We start from the raw sequence: 20,842 nt of genomic DNA, 5'->3' as shown, positions 1-20,842 counted from the left end.
ACATATTTTGTCAATTGATGCATAATTTGCAGATTTGAATAAACAAAAATATTTCTAGCTCACAGGTTCGAAAGTTACTAAAATTAAGTGCATCACTTGGTGCTACACGGCGGTAGGTAGGTAGGCCATGACTGGAATTGAATTCCGTCGGCCATTTCCCCGCTGGCTTAGTGTCATTTGAGGTTCGAAAGCCCAGGACCGTTCATAGTGCCTCTGTCACTTTCCCCAGCTCCCCGAAAATGATTGGTGAAGGCATGTGGGGGACTTAAAGAGCGAGTGGGGCAAGAAGGTTTAGAGAAGGAGCAGAGAGGGGGTGAGAATGAGACGGGAATGGTTAGAAAGAGTTAGAGCAAGAAGAGGAAGGACAGGGCGGTTTGAGCATTTGCGCCATCACTGCTTTTATATCCCCAGTCGGGCCCTGATGGCAGGCCCTTGCCTTGGCAAAGGTTAGCATTAGCAATGATTTCTCAGACGAGGACTGCTGTATTCGGTATTAAATTGATACAAATGAGGTGAAGTCTTTGGCCAGACAGTATTTGTGCACGTTTAACTTAAAAATATCGAAATAATACGAGGGAATAGAGGGCAAACTATGCGTCATGATGCACATACTGTGGTAGTAATTGAATCGACCCTCTCACATAATTTGACTCTTAATTGCCTCACTCCCAGTGTCCTCAAGCACAGTATAACCACTTGAAGCTTGATTTTAAGAGGTGGTTGAATTTGTCGCTGTGGCTTATTTTTCTGGTCCATCCATCCTGCAGTTTAGCGTGTGGCTTATTAAGACTAAACCGTTGTAAGCAGCTTGTTAATTAATGATGCTTTCAAGTGACCAGGAGTCAACGCTTGTAGAAAATGAAAAAAGGAAAACAATTTGACAGTTATGTTCCTGCAAAAGAGCCCTAGAATTGTTAATAAGGTGTAGGGCCTCTGAAAATGGATTTTTTAAAACTGTTTATTCCGCAGAGAACAGACTGATCTTTTTGTGCTTTTGATTTATAAGATATGCTTAACTAGAGGATCACATTCGAGAGGTTTGCTTTGCTTTTTAGTGTGTGCTCATTTTCTCATCTCTTGTCATTCTTTTCCACAGACGTCATCTGGACATGTCCAATTTGATAATTGCAACTTTGAGAATTCACAGTTACAGATCCATGCACCAGGGACGTGCCAGGTGAAGTTTTGCACCTTCAATCTGTCGAGCATCAATATCCACAGTGTGGCCCTATGTGTTCTTGAGAACTGCGAGTTTATTGGCAGTGAGAACGCCTCAGTGACTGTGGAGGGCTTGCCCACTTCGGACAAAAACTGGGCATGCAAACACCTGGCTGCGTTAGCCAAATCTAGATCAGTTTTGTCAAATGCACAGGAACCTGCACTTTGCAACCAACTCAGCCAGGATGCTCTAGGTGGCCCTCTGGCCAATCAGATGAGGACATGTGAGATAGTAGTCCATGGTGACCCATGTAATTTAGCTCCTGTATCAAAAAGCCAACCACTAGGTGAGAATACCTGTGAGAAGGACAATGAGGTAAACAGGAACCTTTGTCCTACCAAAGAGAAAGAGGCCATGACTCTTGACACCGACTATAGCGACAGTGAGCTGAGCACTGGTAGCGAGAATGAGGACGACGACCAGTCTGTGTACAAGTTATCCTACCAGTCCCATGGTCTAAGCCACATGCTTGCAAAGTCTATTCAATGTCGGCCCCAAACTAATGGGCTCCTTGCACTGCAGAATGACCTTGAACTTAAGAGCTTGCAGCAGGAAATGCAACGGGACAAGGAGGCCCAGACCTTGGCCAACACGCTACAAGGATGCCTCGTGCGGAAATGCCTTTTTAGGGACGGCAAGGGTGGAGTTTTCATCTGCTCTCAGGGGCAAGCCAGGTTGGAAGGATGCATCTTCAGGGATCTGACCTACGCAGTCCGATGCATACAGAACAGCAAGGTGTGGTAAACTATGTTTGTAAATTGATCCATTTGTGTGATTTCGCCTTACATGTTTGATGCATCAAAGTAAGTGATCACTGGTATGATCCTAGCTAAATGATTCCCACACTATCCAATTGCTTGATAAAGGTGATTCTTCACGTTTTGTCCTCGGAATCTCTGAATTGTCTGAGAAGTGTGATTTCAGGATCTGCTTTGGAAGAGTTTTCCCCCTAGCTATTCTTGTGGCTGGTTTTCTGTGTAATTCTTAGTGGGGATAAACAGAAAGAAAAGAGGTTTGACAATATTTCAGGTTTCTGTGATGGAAATATATTGTGTTGTTTGTACTAATACACAATTTAGAGGCTTTGGGGTGGTTAACAAGAACATAGTGCTCATCCGCCTGAAACCTGGGCTCACAAAAAGTTCCATCAACATCCACGCCTCAAGTCCTGATGCACAGAATAATGTTCTGCAATCATTTAAGAGATTAGTTGGAACTAACAGCAGTGGTTGAAAGCCCTTCTGTAGGTATTCTCCTGGCCCTGCCTTTTTCAGGGCCCTGCTCTCGGGGCATAATATGTATTTATAGATTTTAAAGCAAGCCTGCCCTATTTATGATGTGACAGCTTATAAGGCAAAGAACAATAGGTGGTGCTAGCATGTATGAGTTTCTTGACTAGGACCCCGAAAAATGCCTAAAATATCCAAAGGGTCTGGTAGTCTGCAGGCTAAGTGGGGGAAATTTGTGGTCCGAGGTGAGAGCAAGGGAGTGGCAGTGGGCTGGTGGGGACAACCTACGAATGTCAGCCTTTGTGGTTTTTCAAAACATTTCCAATGCATTTCCTAACCGTAATGAGCACCTAATGTAACTCATAAAAAGTTAAGTAAGTGAAAGTGTTTAGGATTGGGAATGGTCCCCAACACCCTCATATTTGCAGAGAGTGATGCAGGATAGATTTTGGCAGATGAAAAATGTTTTCTGTAAGGAGAATCAATGGGAAAAATATGTAATTTAGTTTTTGCTCCTAACATAAACCTATGAATAATCCAGATTAACCCTTCGAGCTTTCATGAATCCCAGAAAATGTGTAATCCAGTGCAGTTGTTACCGTAGGTCTATTTTGTGACTCTGACCATACATTGTTTTTTAAAGTACATTTAAGTACTTGTTTTATAGCGAGTATCTTATGTGTTATTTAAATACATTTTAATGTGTAGGAAAAATAGTGCAATGAAAAATCATAATGCATCACACAAAAAAAAGCAGTTGAGATTTGACATGTAGCACAATTTATGCTTTGCCCAGTATGCCTTGAATTGAACTAGAACATGAGAATTACAGTTAGATTATTTTATACAAAACACACTTCATTCCTTAAAAAGATTTGTGATGACACCAAAATTCCGTTCTACATCTGGCAAAGCCAACCTGATATGTTCAAAAGAGAGTGGGTTTTGGGTCAAACCACTTCAAACCATTGGTTTGTGTGGGTGATCCTTCTTCAGCCATTGGATTGAGGCCTTGTCAATGGCCCTGTTACTTACCGGTAGTCTTCATGAACCTGATTCGGAATCCTCCTTGTCCCAGTCCTAACTTGTGAGGAGATACCAAGCAAGAAATACACTATCGCAGAACAGGATAGAAATGCCTTTTTTGAAAGAAAAAAAAACAATTTCTTCATTGCTGTTTGTAAAACAGATGTCCCAAAAGGAGGCTCAGCATCTGACAAGTCGATAATGACAGACAGAAGTCAGCTGGAAAGACCAAGCAGCAGCACAAAAGATCTCTTGAGTTGAATAGCCACCTGCTTCAGCCCAGGAAGTCGCTGTGCTCTAGTGGAAGGTCCCTGGACAGAGGACACTCATCTGCATAACTATAGGCCTGAATGTTAGCCTGTCTGACCCACCTGCTTATAGGGAAGAAACCTTGGTACCTGGATTGAATAAACCAAACGAGACAAATAAACTCATTCTTGCTCCTAGACAAATAGATTGACAGTGCCGGACACACATCCATGGTAGATGGAACCCCCTGCACATCAGAGGGAAAACTGGCAAGACAATCTCTTGGTTTAAGTGGAAAGAGGAGGAGACCTTTGGAATAAAAGTGGGATCTAGCCTGAGAACCACGTTTTCAAGAAAAAAGCACAAGAAAGGAAAAGAGGAAAGAAGTGCCCCTTGTTCACCTAGTCACTTTGGAGACCAAAAAAGAAGATTTAGCCAACAACCAGGACAGCGGACAGGATTCTAAGGGCTCATAGGGAGCCAAGTGGAGACCTCTTAAAACAACAGACAAATCACAAGAAGAAACAGAGTTGCACAAAACTGGCCTCTTAAATCTGAAACTCTTCAGAAGCTGGGAAACCAAATGGGACACCTTACAAAAACCCCTTTGCACACGAAAAGCCATAACGGCTGCCCACTGGGCCTAAAAAGTGAAGGGAGTCAGCCCCTTCAGGAAACCATCCCGCATAAAATCTATAATAGAAAAACTATATCCAAGGTCAGGCGGTTCAAATCCTTAGAAACACACCACTTTTGAAAAGTACCCCAGTGTTTTTTGTATGACTTCAAGGTAGAAGGTTTACGAGAGCCTCACGTTTTGTGAGTCAGAACCTTAGAACACCCAAGATCCATCACCTCCTTCCTTTCACATTCCAGACCGTCGGTCAAAGATGACGTAGGTGTGTTTTTGAGAAAGAGGAACATGATTCCACAAGGTCTTGAGATGAAACCTTGCCCAAGGAACCACCTCCGTGAAGCTGTCATCAAACCTTGAACTTTTAGCCATGCAGTTGCCGACATCGAGGTCTGACGCAGAAAATGAGCCACTGAGTTCTGAATTGCTGGCTAACCCTCGCACAGTGTCGAACTGGACTGCAACGAACAACTTTAATTGGGTTGGTTCCAATTCGGATTTTAGAAAGTTGATGAGGAGAGAAAGGGGATTGATTGTTTATCAGGATCCTGTCACTCCTTGGAAAGAATAGACTTTATCACCTCATGAAATGGCAATTCAGCACAATCATCCTCACTATATTGGGAATAAAACCTCTCCTCCAGCTGGAGTTTTTTACCTAATCTCAGGACATCTCTAATATGGGACAAGAGATCCTTGAATTGAGAACCCTGAATGTATTTTCCTTTAGGCTCAGAATCAATGTCTTCATCAGCCATATCCAGCCTCGGCCGTTTTGAAGAAGATTCTCTCATGGTGGAATCCACAGCATCCTTTATCAGAGCTTGTAACTCAGACAGAGAAATCTGGAGCACCTCCTCCACTTCTACCACTGCAGGGAGCTCCACTCGATTCTCTTTGCTCCAATAAAGTAGGCAGGCAGTGAATGTGCTAAAGCAGCATTCTTCCTGCTTTTATAGCATTGCATACCAGCAAAATCCCACTCCTGTTAAACATTGCTGCCAAACAAGAGCTAGTGCAGCCTTTTTGGACCGCATTTACACCTGAAACCAGTCCCGGCTTCAGACCCCGCAACTGCGGCTCATCAATGGCCTGCTGGCCGGCACACTCATTACCTCAGGTCCCAGGTCCAGCACATAGACAGGGAGCGCAACGCCCGCAGCGCACACAACCCTTCACGCAGCGACGACGAAGGTAATAAACTCTAAAGCATTCATATAAATGCCAATGCCAACACAGATTAAATAAAAAAGACACAGCGTGACTTATCTCTGTTCCACGAGGACACAGAAAAATACGAGTGGATGGGGGCGGGGGAGAATTTTCTACCTCCACTGTAGAGATAGAAGATACTTTAAGTTGAAGGGAGCTACGATCCCTAGTGTAGAAATCTCTGTTGGAGGTGGAAACGCCTCACAAGTTAGGACTGTGACAAAGAGGATGTAGATGAGTGGGTAATGACCTCTTGAATCAACGTAGAGGAGTATTATTCTCTCTACTATGCTGTTTGGTGTATCCTTCTGGCTCTTAGGAATGCAAGAGGGGCTATTTTTTATTAAAAAAAAAAAAACACCCAATCATCACACTTACTGTTACATGCAATTTGATACCTCGTGTGTGTGACTTTTGTAGAAAACACAATCCTTGTTTGTTCCTTTTTCACTGAAAGACTCATTGGTTCACTTATTTACAAAACAATTAATTTTTTAGGGCACCAACGGCATTGGTTTAATGGTTGCCCTCAGAGGAGTGGGGCTTAGGGGAAGAAAGTGACCGCTTTCAGCTGCAAGGTCTGATCAGACTTAGTATGTCCTTCTCCTGCCACTAGTACCCCGCTAAAGTACAAATGCAGTGTGCCTGGTAGTTTTAGGTAGAAACATAGCTAAAACTGAAAGCCAGAGTCATTGCTTTGTCAGTACTTGTTGGACTATCTGTGGTTTCCTCTGATGCTTTTCTGTGAAAATCTCTATGCCTTCCTATTTCCTGGTCTGTTTACAAAAGGGGCAAGCCACACTGTCCAGTGTTGCATGATTAGCCACTAGCCATTGTTCTGCGATGTATACATTTTTGTTCTTATCTTTCTATGTTGTTCACCATTTTCTAAATTACCCAACAGCCACAGGAGTAAAAGAGTGTGGCTTAAAGATCACATTTTGTTTTCTTTTTGAATCCTCATATGTAACAAAAGACAGGCAAGAGACCGCAGCGTGCCCCAGCCTTGATCATGGCTCTAGTGCTCCAGTGTCCCTAAAGGAATGAACGGCCACCATCAGCCTTGGGGGAGGGGCAGCACTAGGCCGCTCCCATCCGCCTAGCTGTTCGGTCTCAAGACTTAATCATTGGACTCTTACCAGAATCAGATCTCAGAAGTCAAAACGGGTGGAGTCTCATTAATTCACAGTATCCTGATGCCTGGAGGAGATGGTTCTATAGAAAGCCAAAAAGGGTTCCCACTTTCTAAGGCACCTATCCGAACCGTTACTACAATCTCAGGGATGTGGAATTCCTATCGCCCGACGCCCGGGACATCTTGTTTGGGGTCAAGGGCAACAAGTTTTTATGTTTACTTTGTCCTTGGGACAAGTAGGCCCAACCCTCTTCAGCACAAACCCTTTGGCTGCCTGTTTACAGAGAGTGGAACTCTCTGCAGTTGAGGTAATGTGTTTCCAAAAGATAATGCTGTTCGAACTTGTATTTATGGTTCATTATTTGAAAGCCTTCATTATTAGGGTGAGTGCTGTAAATAAATGTTTTAAGGTCACACTTCACTACTGACGTTGATTCCAGTACCAAAAAAAAAAAAAAACGTGTATACACATGTTTGAAAAGTTTAGGCTATGAGGCTAAGTATAATGCTCCCAGAATGCTCTCTGATTAGATGCAAATGAAGTGTCATTTAGTAAAATGTGTTGATGCATGCTAGTATTTCCCAAAAATATTTCTAATGGAAAATCAGTGTAACCATTTTCAACACGATTATGGGAAGCATGAAAATAAACAAACACTGACAAAGCCAACTGATCTGACATATTTATAAGTCTTTTAGTTTCATCAATGCTTGTCTTGTTTTGACATGGCTTTTGTAACACTTTTTATTGTTGTGGGAGCTACCAGGCCCTCAACATTGTAACAAACCCTGGCAAAAAAAAAAAAAAAAGTTTTTGAACTCCAAAAGCACACGTTGCCACCAGTGGCATAGCAAAGGCTCAGCAGCCACCATCCAGGGGGCCACTTCAGCAAAGCATCTGCCCTGAGTGAGTCTGGAGAGGGGGCTCCTCCATGTTCTTTGCAAAGGGGCACCCTCCAGTTTTGTTACGTCACTGATTGCCACTGTAGTTCCTGACACTGAACAAAACTACTTTGTGTGCCAATATGCTCCTTGTGGAAGAGCAGAATGCGATCACTCACAGTAAAGCCAGCCGAAAGAGAGAGAAATAGAAGTTTAATAAAAACAAAATGTCTTTGTTAACACCAGACCTAATTAGGGACCAAGACCCACATGTAGGTCGCTTTTTGCATGTCGCAAACAGCGACTTTCGCTGTTTGCGACGTGCAAAAAGCACATTGCGATGCACAAACCCAGTTTTGCGATTCGGTAACCTGGTTACAGAATCGCGAAACGGGTTTGCGACTCGGAATTAGGAAGGGGTGTTCCCTTCCTAATTGCGACTCGCAGTGCAATGTAGGATTGTTTCGTGACCGCGAACGCGGGCGCAAACCAATCGCAGTTTGCACCCATTTCAAATGGGTGCTAACACTTTTGCAAAAGGGAAGGGGTCCCCATGGGACCCCTTCCCCATTTTGAATGTCACTGTAAACATTTTTTCAGGGTAGGCAGTGGTCCTGTGGACCACTGCCTGCCCTGAAAAAATGAAACGATAACGTTTCATTTTTCGTTTTTGTAATGCATCTCGTTTTCCTTTAAGGAAAACGGGCTGCATTACAAAAAAAAACTGCTTTATTGAAAAGCAGTCAGACACGGTGGTCTGCTGTCTCCAGCAGGCCACCATCCCTGTGAGGGCCGCCATTCGCAAAGGGGTTGCAAAGTGCGACCCACCTCATGATTATTCATGAGGTGGGCATTTGTGAAGCCCTTGCGAATCACAGATGGTGTCAGGTACACCATCCTACATTCGGATTTGCGACTCGCAAATTAAGAGTCACTCTGACTCACAATTAGCGGGTCGCAAATCTGAACCTACCTACATGTTGCCCCAAATTCTTAAAGAAAGTCACAAAAGTGCACCCATGGTATATGTCGTACCCCTATAAAATATTTGTGAACTGTATTTTAGCATGGGTAAATACGATGTGTAGATTTGCTCATGTGAAAATCTATTGAGCATTTGCAAGTTCATTTTCCCTCCAGCCACTTTCTTCCCAACCCTGGAAGAAGTTCTAATTCTGCCATTGTCAGGAGTAAATGTCCAACCTTTCTTATTATGGGAAAATATTAGAGAGAAGCTGGTGAAAATCTTTAAAACATGCAGGTTAGTAGGTTTGCAGACTCAAAGGCATTCCAGCCCTGGAACTATTGCTTACTGCTTCCTCCAGCCCCAGTATGCAGATCTGCAGAAAGGTGGAAAAATAAGGAAATTGCTACAGTAGGGATTGAAACTGCAAGTATTCAAGCCCTACTATGGTAGTAGCCCTGGCATAATCAGAGAGGCTATTATCAGCTCTTACATAATGAGACTGCTGCCATAATTTGTCGCCACACTACATGGCACCAAAGGGACAAGTAGATCTTTCTACAGGACAAGTAGATTTGAGAAGCAACCTGTCCCCTGGACAAGTAGATATTTTAATAAATTCCACACCCCTGAATCTAAGTCAGAGATTCTCTTCACTGCCAACAGCCAGTCTCTATGGGTGGGTGGGGGGGGAGCTAGAGATCCACTTAATGCATATTTCCCGCCGGGCTATCAAAGCCAAATAAAAAAAGAGATGCCTCAGAGGTCTCTCCAATCTATCGGGTAAACTCCTCTCACCAACCTCGTATAGCCCAAATACAACCATTGGTAGTGTTATCTCATTACGCCTATTTATAATAGACAGGATCGAATTGTCCACTTGTTCCCAAAAAGTATGTATTCCTGGACAGTTCCACCAAAGATGGATGATATCAGCTCCCTCTAAGTCACACTTTGGGCAGTTCCTCTTTCCTTGGATAACTATTTTAGTAAACCTTTTGGGGGTCCAGTATGCCCGGAATACAGTGCACAGGTGGTTCTGCCGCAAGGGGACAGGTTTAACCACAGACCAGAGAATCTTCATAGAGGCCCTCCGGTAATAAAGGTGTAGGGCAGGAAAAACGAGAAACCATCCCTCTGTAGAGGGGAGAGAAGATGCATCTTCAGCTTGTGTGACTGCCCAGTACCACTTTGAAACCTCTTTTGTTTGTCACTGTGGGCCAGTGACTTCCCTCTCCCAAGTCATGGAACACCCGGCCTCCGGTTCCCCATGTGCGCAGGCTTTAATCTGCACATATTTAAATCTGGACAATTTGGCATTAGTTGCTTCGGATAGAGATTCCCAAGAACTAACAGAGCCCGAACTAGCTAGCTGTCCCCACTGCATAATTCCTCCCTCTATCAGTGGCTTGGCTAATACATCCTGGAGACAAACCGGGGTACCGGAAGAGTTCCAAATTGGGGCCAGTTCACTATAATACCGAATGCCCAGTCTCGTTCTTATTGCATAACAGATGCTGCAAGCATTATAGAGAACTTTTAGCCTAACTTTTTTGTAGTATCTGGGGTGACCAAATTTATAAAGAAACTGTGTACCCTGGTCCAGGAAACACCCTATCAGTGCCTTAAGTCGAGGGGCTTAATTTTCCTTAGAGAGGAGCGATCTGATATTTTTCAACTGAAATGCCCAATAGTAAAGCTGGAAATCCAGAAGTGCAATTCCCCATCTAGCTTTTTCTTCCTCAATTTTTTCCAAGCTATTCTGTGGTTTTTGTATGACCAGATAAAACTAACTAATTCACCCTTCAGTTTCCTTAGCCATTCAGTTTTAAAAGATAGTGGGATAACATTAAAGATAAATGAGAATTTGGGCCGTACCACCATTTTTATTAGATTTGTTCTGCCCAATATAGAAAGACGTAAATGTGACCATTGGATGAGTAGCTTCCTAGTTTCCCTAAGGCGCTGCACAAAATTCACTTGGGCCATCTCTGCCAGGTTCTTGACCACTTTAACCCCTAAATATCGAATTTTGTCTCTCTCTAATAGGTTATCTCGTGGGCCGTTCCAAGACATTAGTTCAGATTTATCTATATTAACTAAATATCCAGAGATCCCTCCAAAGCTAGTAATAATTTCCAGGGGTGCCGGGAGAGCACATTAGGGGTTCAGTGTATATATCAGGAGGTCATCCGCATAGAGGGCTTCCTTCAGGGCCCAATCATGATACTGAAAAGGTATAATTCTCTGATCTGCCCTGATTCTCCTAGCCAGCGGTTCAATTTAAAGATTAAAGAGAAGAGGAGAGAGAGGACACCCCTGTTGAGTACACCACTCAATCTTAAACTGTGGGGATAGGATATCGTTAACCAGAACTAGAACAGAGGGAACCTTATAGTCTCGCTTTGTTGAACGAGCGGGGAACATGGCAGTTCGCTTAGACCGTGGTCTCAGCCCTCTGCTTTACATCGCCGGCTCCCCCGCTGTGGGGACGAGCCTCCAGTTCACTTTTTTTTCTGTTTTTATTTGTTTTGCACTTACCTGGCACCCGCGGTGGATGGGTGCCCCATGTTTAGGGGCCCCCCTTCAAGCCGCAGCTTCCTCCACGTTGGACCCAAGCAGCCTGGTTGCGTCAGCGACACAGAGGGGCGGCGGTTAGGCTCTGCTTCCAGGGCAGTAGGGGCAGAGTCAGCACAGTCTTGTGCTTGGCTCTGCCTGGGCTGAACCAGGATCTTCCCGGGGAGCAGAATTTGGAGCTTCCTTGCAACTTAATTGTTCGTCAACATAATTTTGCGCCCCAGGCTCTTGACCACCGGCCCTCCTGCATGACCCCCGACGCCTATCAGGGCCGGGGATCAAAACTCTGCTACGGGGACAGAAGCTGCCATCTACAAAATCTGGGTTGGACCCGCCAGCTTCTTTATCTGTTTCTCTACCTGCTTCATCAGTGCTGTCTCTACCGGGTCCTGGGGTAAGGAGCAAGTGTTCCAATAAAGCTAAAGCCTCTTTACTTTTGCGTCCTCATCCACGAACTCAGGGAGGGGTTTCTCCTTTAGAGCATCAAGCCCCACCAGCTAAAATCACCGCAAGCTTTACTACTGGGCGACTTAAAGTTACTCCATCTCCTAGGTCTTTCTTTAAAGTATTAGATCAGTTCAGCACTCTACAAACTACACCTACTTCCTTGGGAGGTACAGCTGTGAATTTAGCTAACATGATGGGAGTTCCCTCCACCTCGTCTGTTTTATTACACAGCCCACCTATGCAGGAGGAAAAACAGGATACAGTTGGAGGGGTGTCTGTGTCCCCGCATGAGCTAGAGTCTGAACGAACTAGTCCATCCCACACGGATTTCCTTCTACAGTCACATGAGATGAGAGACAAATTTGCTGTCTCCTAATCCAATCAAGCTAAAATCCAGGGGCTCTGTGATGGTCTAGATGTGAAAATCACTAATTTAACAGAGAGGCTAGGGGCTATGGAGTCCTCTATCTGTGGACTACAGGCAGATATGGAGTCGAACACTCATGAGGTCCAAATACTGAAGCAAAGCGAGAAGGAGGTGAGGGAGAAGCTAGAATCTCTGGATAACCACTGCAGGAGGAATAACCTTAGAGTCTTGAATATTCCAGAAGTGGAGGAATGAGACAATATTAAAGAGTTTATAATATCCTTGATTAAAGACCATATCCCGACGGTGACCCCCCTAGATTTGGCCTCGGAAATTCAGAGAGTCCACCGGGACCCTTTCAAGAGAAATCCTAACAAGGAGAAACCTAGAAAGGTCCTTTATTAATTTCGCCTCATATCGAGTTAAAGAACTGATTCTTGCAGAAGCTCTCAAAGTCCAGGGCTTTCGGCATGAGGGTTGGTCATTCCTAATAAGATCTGATATGTCCAGGGCAACACTAGATCGGCGCTGGGAGCTGGGGAAGGCCATGCAAGATTTCAAGACTCTTGGTGCCACTCTACAATTGAGGTATCCTATCACCTTGCGGGTAATGTGGAAAAACAAAATGTACAATTTCCGTGATCCCCAGGAAGCTAGAGTTTTGATTGATCAGATAAAAGGGGAGAGCCAGCGAGTTGCGGGGGGCAGAGGCCCAATGGGTAGTATGAGCGACCCAATATGGTTTCAAGGAGGGTTCCCCAGGGAGGGTATTGGGAAGGGTAGCCTGTCACGTGTTTTAATGATTCAGTTAAGGTCACACTGGGTGGGGAGCAGATGGGGAAAAATGAAAAAAATTGAGTTCTCGCACGGGTGTACAACTGTTGGGGTCAGACAAGAGTTCTTCATCTGGATAAAGACATGAGGATGGAACCCGGCGATACTTTCAAACTTAAAATCTTGAATTGGAATGTAAACGGCCTTAGAGTGAGCAGTAGAAGGAGGAGAATTCTTGCGTTCCTAAGGCTATCTGATAGCCAGATCATCCTCCTGCAGGAGACCCATTTAAGACATGAGGAATGGATGAGTATTCTTAAGTCACAAAAGTGGATCACCCACCTTGCTTGTACTAATCAATCCTGCAACGTGAGAGGGGTAGCAATTATTATAAAGAATAAAGTTCGAAGCCAGCTGACAGATGTCAGTGCTGATCCTAGGGGGAGATGGGCTTTGACAAATATCAAGTTGGGAGGAGTCCAACACACTCTGGTCTCCTATTATGGCCCCAACGTGGACGACTTGGGCCCACTCAGGGATCTATATGGGCAACTGATTGGAAGAGCTCAGAATTTGATAATAAGCGGCGGGGACTTTAATGTTTTGCTCAATCCTTCCTTAGATAGGTCTACCCCCAGACCGACCGTCAGTACACTGAATATGAGAACTTGCTTGCATAACATAATGGAAAATCTTGGTTTTATTGATCCTTGGCGCAACAGAATGGAACAGACTAAAGAGTTTACCTTCTGGAATAAGAAACTTGGGCATGCTTCCAGAATTGACTTTTTTCTGATAGATGCAAAACTTCGCAATAATTTAATTGGAATCTCCCACCAGCCTAGTCATCTCTCAGACCATTCCGCTGTTCAGCCGTTTATAAACCTTGTTGACTCTCGTGAACATACTAGATGGACATTGGATCGCTCTCTTTTGGGGGAAGAAGAGATTGTTTTTATGTTGAAAAGAGACTCTAAGGAATTTTTTGAGATTAATTTAGGCTCCGCGTCAATAGCCATGGTCTGGGAAGCGTATAAGCCTTTTATTTGCGGAAAATTGATTAGCTATGCCGCCTTCAGAGCTAAGAGAACCAGAATAGAGTCTCTTGAGGATAAACTCCGCACTTTGCAAGCCCAAAGTTGATCCTCTCAGGATGCAACAACGCACAAAGACTTACAGCACCAAATTCAGGAAGTGCAAAATTCACTCAAGGTCTTTTTAGAATCAATTGTGAAAAGCAAATTGGAAGCTAGTAAACTGGCGCATTTTGAGTATGGCGAAGGCTGTGGCAAGTTATTAGCATGGAATATGAGGTCCGACAAGGTTAGGAAAAAGATTAAAGAAATAATACTAGCTGAAACAGGCAGAACCTCCCCAGAAGACCACGATATCGCGGGAGAATTTGTAAAGTTTTTTTCTATACTATACAGAGATGACTATGAGTCCTCAGCGGTGGCAATTGAAAATTGACTAAAGGGGGACACACTCACCAGATTAGAACCAGCTAAAAATTTGAGCCTTAATCAATGCTTGCTCGTTAGTGAGGTAGATAGTGTTATTATTGGCTTGAAAAACGGGAAGGCGCCTGGTCCAGATGGGATACCGGCAGAAGTAAATAAACTCTTGAGAGAAGAGCTTGCGCCTGTTCTGATGCAGCTGATGAATTCGATCTTTATAGATTCCCTTCCGGTCCCGCGCTCATGGAATGAAGCTACCATAACCTTAATATTAAAGCATCAGAAAGACCCCAGAAGAGGCGAGTCTTATAGACCCATTTCATTGCTTAACAAAGATTATAAAAGTTTCGCCCAAATACAGGTTAAGGTGATTGGCGACTTAGTGCATATCAATCAGAAAGGATTCATGAGCAATTGATATTTAGGAGACCTGACCCATGACTTAGTTGCTGCAATCGATTTGGCAACTACTATGAATATGCCTCTAACTATATTAACAATTGACGCTACCAAGGCATTCAACAGAGTGAATTGGCACTTTCTGCAGGAGGTTATGGACCGCAACAATTTGGGAGATAACTTTATTAATGCAAGATCAACAGTATTGCTTAATAATACTTTGCTTCTCTTAAACCATTGTATATTACTGATTCAAGTGCTGTTACATCAATGGGAAATTATTATTATATTGGGCAGGGGGGGTTCCCTTTTTTAGGTTGCAGCCTCCCAGACAGCCTGGTTTGGTAAAGACATCTTGGGGACTTTCAGAAAGTTGAGCTAGGGAAGCATTCTGCCCGTCTCTTGCCATTGGCTTTGTGGTTTGTAACTCACGTTTTCTTCCTTCCCATTTGCTGACTTTGTTTGTTTTAGACTCTCAAGGTTGAGTTTGTCCCGCCCAATGAGAAATCTATGTTCACTGAATACTTTCACAAACTCCTTTTCTGTTAAAGGCCTTTAATTCTTGTTCTTATCTGTCACATTTTCTGGGCATTCAAAGACTAAGGTCAAATGTCAAGCTGTGTGTGAGCCTGGTTATTTTTATTTGCTTTCTGCTGACTTCACAAAGTGACAGCCTTTATTGGAAAGAGGACTGCAGCCTTTCTCCGTGGTGCCTGCTTGTGCCCTTTTTTATTTTAAACATTGCCATCTCAAAAGGTATCCTGTTCTTCATCTGCACAAAACATTTGCACGTTTTTTACAAAATTCTTTTTTGAGTCAATTTAATTTGTGAAACTCTTTTTAGGAACAAAGTACACAACAACATTTCAGTCTCAGTGTCATCTTAACCTAAGGTGATCTTGGGCAAGTCACACTGTTTATAGTCCATTCTCTGTCAAGCACAGGATAAGATCTCTTCACAGAAAAAACCCAGCCACATTTTAATACAATTTACCAATGCTTAGTTTTCACTTTGATGTGTAAAGCATGTGCTTTATTTATGACAGCTGTGGCAATGTGTTTTGGGGAGTTGGATAAAGACACTTTTTATGACAAATTTTGTTTTTGTTTACCTACAAAATAATGATGTATTCCGTCTTCAACTGTGCCTTTTTCAGAACACATACATTACTGGATATAAACAATTTCCTCATGTTACCTTACAGGCTCTAGGGCTGTGATTTAGATGGTGCAGCAGGTGCAGTGGCACAGGGACCAAAAGCCCTAGGAAACCCACGAACACAGATTACTGCTGTATGTTACTACTAAACAAGTGGTCACAAGAGCAGTAACCTTGCAGGCACTAGGGGCTAAGATTTGGACTGTGCAGCAGGAGCAGTGTAACAGGGGCCAAAAGCTCTACACAGATTATTGCTATATATTGCCACTGAACAAGCAGTCACAAGCGCAGTTACCTTGCAGGCACTAGGGCCCATGATTTGGATGATGCAGCAGTTGCTGTGGCACAGGAGGCAAAAGCTGTAGGAAACCCACGAGCACAGATTATTGCTACATATTGCCACTGAACAAGCAGTCACAAGCGCAGCTGCCTTGCAGGCACTAGCGCCCACAATTTGGATGATGCAGCATGTGCAGTGGCACAGGGGCCAAAAGCTCTAAGAAACCCACTGAACATCAATTATTGCTATATGTTGCCACTGAACAAGCAGTGACAAGCACAGTTACCTTGCAGGTATTAGGACCCCTGATTTGGATGGTGTAGCAGGTGCAGAGGCATAGGGGCCAAAAGCTGTAGGAAGCCCACGAGCACAGATTATTGCTATATATTGCCACTGAACAAGCAGTCACAAGTGCAGTTACCTTGCAGGCACTAGGACCAATGATTTCGGTGGTGCAGCAGGTTCAGTGGCACAGGAGCCAAAAGTCTAGGAAACCTATGAGCACAGATTATTGCTATATATTGCCACTGAACAAGCAGTCACAAGCGCAGTTACCTTGCAGGCACTAGGGCCCACAGTTTGGATGATGCAGCATGTTCAGTGGCACAGGAGCCAAAAGCTCTAAGAAATCCACGGAGCCTCAATTATTGCTATATGTTGCCACTGAACAAGCTATCACAAGCGCAGTTAAATTGCAAGCACTTCGACCCACGATTTGGATGGTATAGCAGGTGCAGAGGCATAGGAGCCAGACGCTGTAGGAAACCCACGAGCACTGCTTATTGCTATATATTGCCACTGAACAAGCAGTCACAACCGCAGTTACCTTGCAGGCACTATAGCTCATGATTTGGATGGTGCAGCAGGTTCAGTGGCACAGGAGTCAAAAGCTCTAGGAAACATATGAGTACCAATTGTTGCTGTATGTTGCCACCGAAGAGGCAGTCAAAGGCATAGTTACCTTGCAGTTACTAGGGCCCACGGTTTGGATGGTGCAGCAGGTGCAGTGGCACAGTGGCCAAAAGCTCTAAGAAACCCACTGAGCATCAGTTATTGCTATATGTTGCCACTAAACAATCAGTTAAAAGCGCACTTACCTTGCAGGCAATAGGGCCATGATTTGGATTGTGCAACAGGCACAGGGGTCAAAAGCTGTAGGAAACCCACTGTGCACAGATTATTGCGACATTTTCTTACTGAACAAGCAGTCACAAATCCAGCTACCTCTCAGGCACTAGGGGCCCCTGTTTGAGTGGTGCAGCAGCTGCACTGGCACAGGAGCCAAAGTCTCTAGTAAACCCACTGAGCACAGGTTATTGCTATATGTTGCCACTAAACAAGCAGTCACAAGCACAGTAATCGTGCAGGCACTAGGGGGCCAAGATTTGCATGGTGCAGCAGATAGAGTGGTACAGGAGCCAAAATCTCTAGGAAACACACTGGACACTGATTATTGTCAGGGGTACTTTTTAAAAATTCTTTAGTAACCATTGCAGGCAAAATAACACATAGGGGGTCATTCTGACCCTGGCGGCCGGTGACCGCCAGGGTCACCGACCACGGGAGCACCGCCAACAGGCTGGCGGTGCTCCCAAGGGCATTCTGACCGCGGCGGTTCAGCCGCGGTCAGAAAGGGTAATCCGGCGGTCTCCCGCCGGTTTACCGCTGCCCCATTGAATCCTCCATGGCGGCGGAGCGCGCTCTGCCGCCATGGGGATTCAGACACCCCCTACCGCCATCCTGTTCATGGCAGGAAACCCGCCATGAACAGGATGGCGGTAGGGGGTGCCGCGGGGCCCCTGGGGGCCCCTGCAGTGCCCATGCCAATGGCATGGGCACTGCAGGGGCCCCCGTAAGAGGGCCCCACAAAGTATTTCAGTGTCTGCTTTGCAGACACTGAAATACGCGACGGGTGCAACTGCACCCGTCGCACCCCTGCAACTACGCCGGCTCAATTCTGAGCCGGCGTCCTCGTTGCAGGGGCATTTCCGCTGGGCCGGCGGGCGCTCTTTTGGAGAGTGCCCGCTGGCCCAGCGGAAATGTTTGAATGGCCGCCGCGGTCTTTTGACCGCGGTGCGGTCATTTGTCGGCGGTACCCTGGCGGACGGCGGAGGCCGTCCGCCAAGGTCTGAATGACCCCCATAGTGTCAAACATCACTGTAATAAAAGCTGTAACCTATTGGACTTTTCTGTCAACCTACAACTTATAAATGCATGGAATGTGACATATGGCACATTTTGCATCTTTGTATAGTCCTAATGCCTGACTACAGCCAGCACCACTGGACAGAATTACACCAAATTTGGCAGAAAGCTGGCTTTCGGTACACAGATTACACTTTTGCTTATTTGGTGCAAATCCGTTCAGTAGTTTGAGAAATTAAAGGAAATCCAAATTTGTATGTCTGTGATCGTGAAGACTATGCGGTCAAGGGCAAGCTTGTGCAGGGAAATATACAGCTCTGATTGGCTGCCAGTGGGCCTCCCCCTCATGATAAAACCATTTTTGCCCTGGGGAGTGGTGATCCTCGTGGCGTGGGCCCCCCACCTCTGTTCATATTTTATTATTCGCCCCTAGGAAGTGGTGGTCCCCGGGGCTGGCGGAGGGCCAGGAGGCCCCCACCATCTATTAAAAAGAAAATAATGCTCCCGGGATCTGGCCCACTCAGGGTCTTTTTTAAAAACAAGCTCTTGTTTTTTTTTTTTTCTCTTATTTAATTTATACCATAAATTCTTGACCCCGTTGCAATTCCGCAGTAAAAATAATTTAAAAAAATGCTTTTTAGCCCTGAGGGGTCCGTTTGGGACCCCAGCACCAGAACTAAGGGGTCAGAGTGTTCATACCCTGGCCCCTTTTCTGTTTTATTCTTTTTTTCTGGGATTTCCTGGTTTGAAGTGTTGGCATCCAATTAGATCTCAGCACAAGATCGGGAGGGGTTCCAAACCTTTGCATCACTGGATATACAAATTTGGATCTCCTTAATTTTCCCAAAAACTACTAAACAGATTTACACCAAATAACAACAAGCATTTGCAATGTAATAGGGCTTGCATTTACTTAAGTTGGAGCTATTGGCATTGTAAATTCATAATTGGACTTTTTGTGCCTCATTAATTTGTAAACCCTGCTGCATATCTTTGTCTTTTTTGCCACATAATTCCAGTGGCCCTGTTTTTCAAACAATGCCCTTAAAACACAAACTACTCCTAGGGGCAAAACAAAATTTCTAACCATAAGAGAGCTTACAAATTCGGTGATTGGTGGGATGGGTTATTATTTTGGGGTCTCCACTAACCTAGTGTGGGACCCATAGATGATCTAGGCAGAAAGAGCATGTTGTGGTGAGCACGTTTTGAAGGTGGTCCCATTTATCCTAGGACCACCATAGGCTGAATTATGAGCAAAAATATTTTGTAAACTGAATGCCCTCCAAAGCATTATGGGGTGAATTTCCAAGTGCCACAAATATTGTAGTATGTTGACGGTAATGCTCAGAACAGCCCATAAAGGACACCACATTAAAAATAGCATTTCTAAAAACATGGTCATGTTACCATGTAGTTAGCCCTTAGAGGGCATAACCACATGAAAACAGAATGACAGAAAATAATGTAGTGCAACCATAAATTTAGCCCCTAGAGGGCATTAAACATTTTCAAGGCTAGTATGCGTACTATACTGGTATTACAAATGAGAACCTTAAAACACAAATTACTCTCCGCTCTAAAACAGTTCCAGCCTTGAAAGAGCTTAAAAAGACACTGAATGGTGTGAGGGGTTATTATTATGGGGGCCCCTGTAACCTAGTGTGGGAGCCCAGAGTTGACCTTGAGCGAAGAGTGTGTCGTGCTGAAGGATTTGGTGGTGGCCCCATTGTCCCAGAACCACCACAGGCTGAGTTATGGGCCAAAATGTTTTGTAAAAGAATGTTTGCAAAGCATAATGGGGCCAGTCTCCGAGTGCTGCAAATATTACAGTATGTTGACTGTAATGCTTAGAACAGCCCCCTGAAGACACCACAATAAAAATGGCATTTATAAGAAACATGATCGTGTAATCATATAGTTAGCCCCCAGAGACCATAACCACATGAAAAGAGAATAGCAGAAAATAATGCAGTGCAAACGTATATTTAGCCCTTAGAGGGCACAGTGTATTACACATATTCAGGACTGACAGGCCTACTGCAAAAATATAACAAACAAGGCCCTTAAAACAATAACTACTCTCAGCTATAAAACTAATGTTCCAGCCTTGAGAGAGCTCAAAAAGACACAATGGTGGGAGGGGTTATTATTTTAGGGTCCCCACTAACATAGTGTGGAGACCCAGAGATGGCCTAGACAGAAATAGTGTGTTGTGCTGAACATTTTGGTGGTGGTCCCATTGTCCTAGGACCACCTCGGGCTGAGTTATGTGCAAAAATGTTTTGTAAAGAATGCTTACAAAGCATTATGGGGTGAGTTTCCCAAGTGCGGCGAATATTGCAGTATCGGCTATCCCGACTGGAGAGTCGCTTTGAGGATTTCGGTCTTTTTTACATAAAGCATTTATCAATTACAAGTGTTGAGCCAAAATAAATGACTCTGATTAGGTAACAGTGTGAACAATGTGACCAGTGCTTCAATATCACCGATAGAGTTTGCGCTGCTGTTGTGCACAGTTTGTGCTCTGAGTGCCATGGCCGCCATGGAGCACGAAGGGGAGAGACCAAAGAAAACAATTGTTCGCTCACGCTGAAGTATATGGGCAATCGTGCAATAATCAATGTAACAGGGTCAGTCTGCAATGCGGTAACAAAAGCGCCCCAAAAGGGGACAAACGTAAAGCA

General features: G+C 44.5%; 1 protein-coding gene across 1 annotated transcript in view; it reads left to right on the top strand.

Moving 5' to 3' along the window:
* The window catches only part of FBXO10 (F-box protein 10), a 554,003-nt gene that overhangs the window by 78,989 nt on the left and 454,172 nt on the right, over positions 1-20,842 (top strand). Inside the window, exon 3 of the mRNA XM_069235699.1 lies at positions 1,097-1,954. Within this exon, the coding sequence (XP_069091800.1) occupies positions 1,097-1,954 (858 nt within the window). The remainder of the gene's footprint in view (positions 1-1,096; positions 1,955-20,842) is intronic.

The sequence above is a fragment of the Pleurodeles waltl genome, chromosome 1_2, assembly GCF_031143425.1.
Source record: "Pleurodeles waltl isolate 20211129_DDA chromosome 1_2, aPleWal1.hap1.20221129, whole genome shotgun sequence".
Taxonomy (NCBI): domain Eukaryota; kingdom Metazoa; phylum Chordata; class Amphibia; order Caudata; family Salamandridae; genus Pleurodeles; species Pleurodeles waltl.
This window is presented reverse-complemented; position numbering and strand designations above follow the sequence as displayed.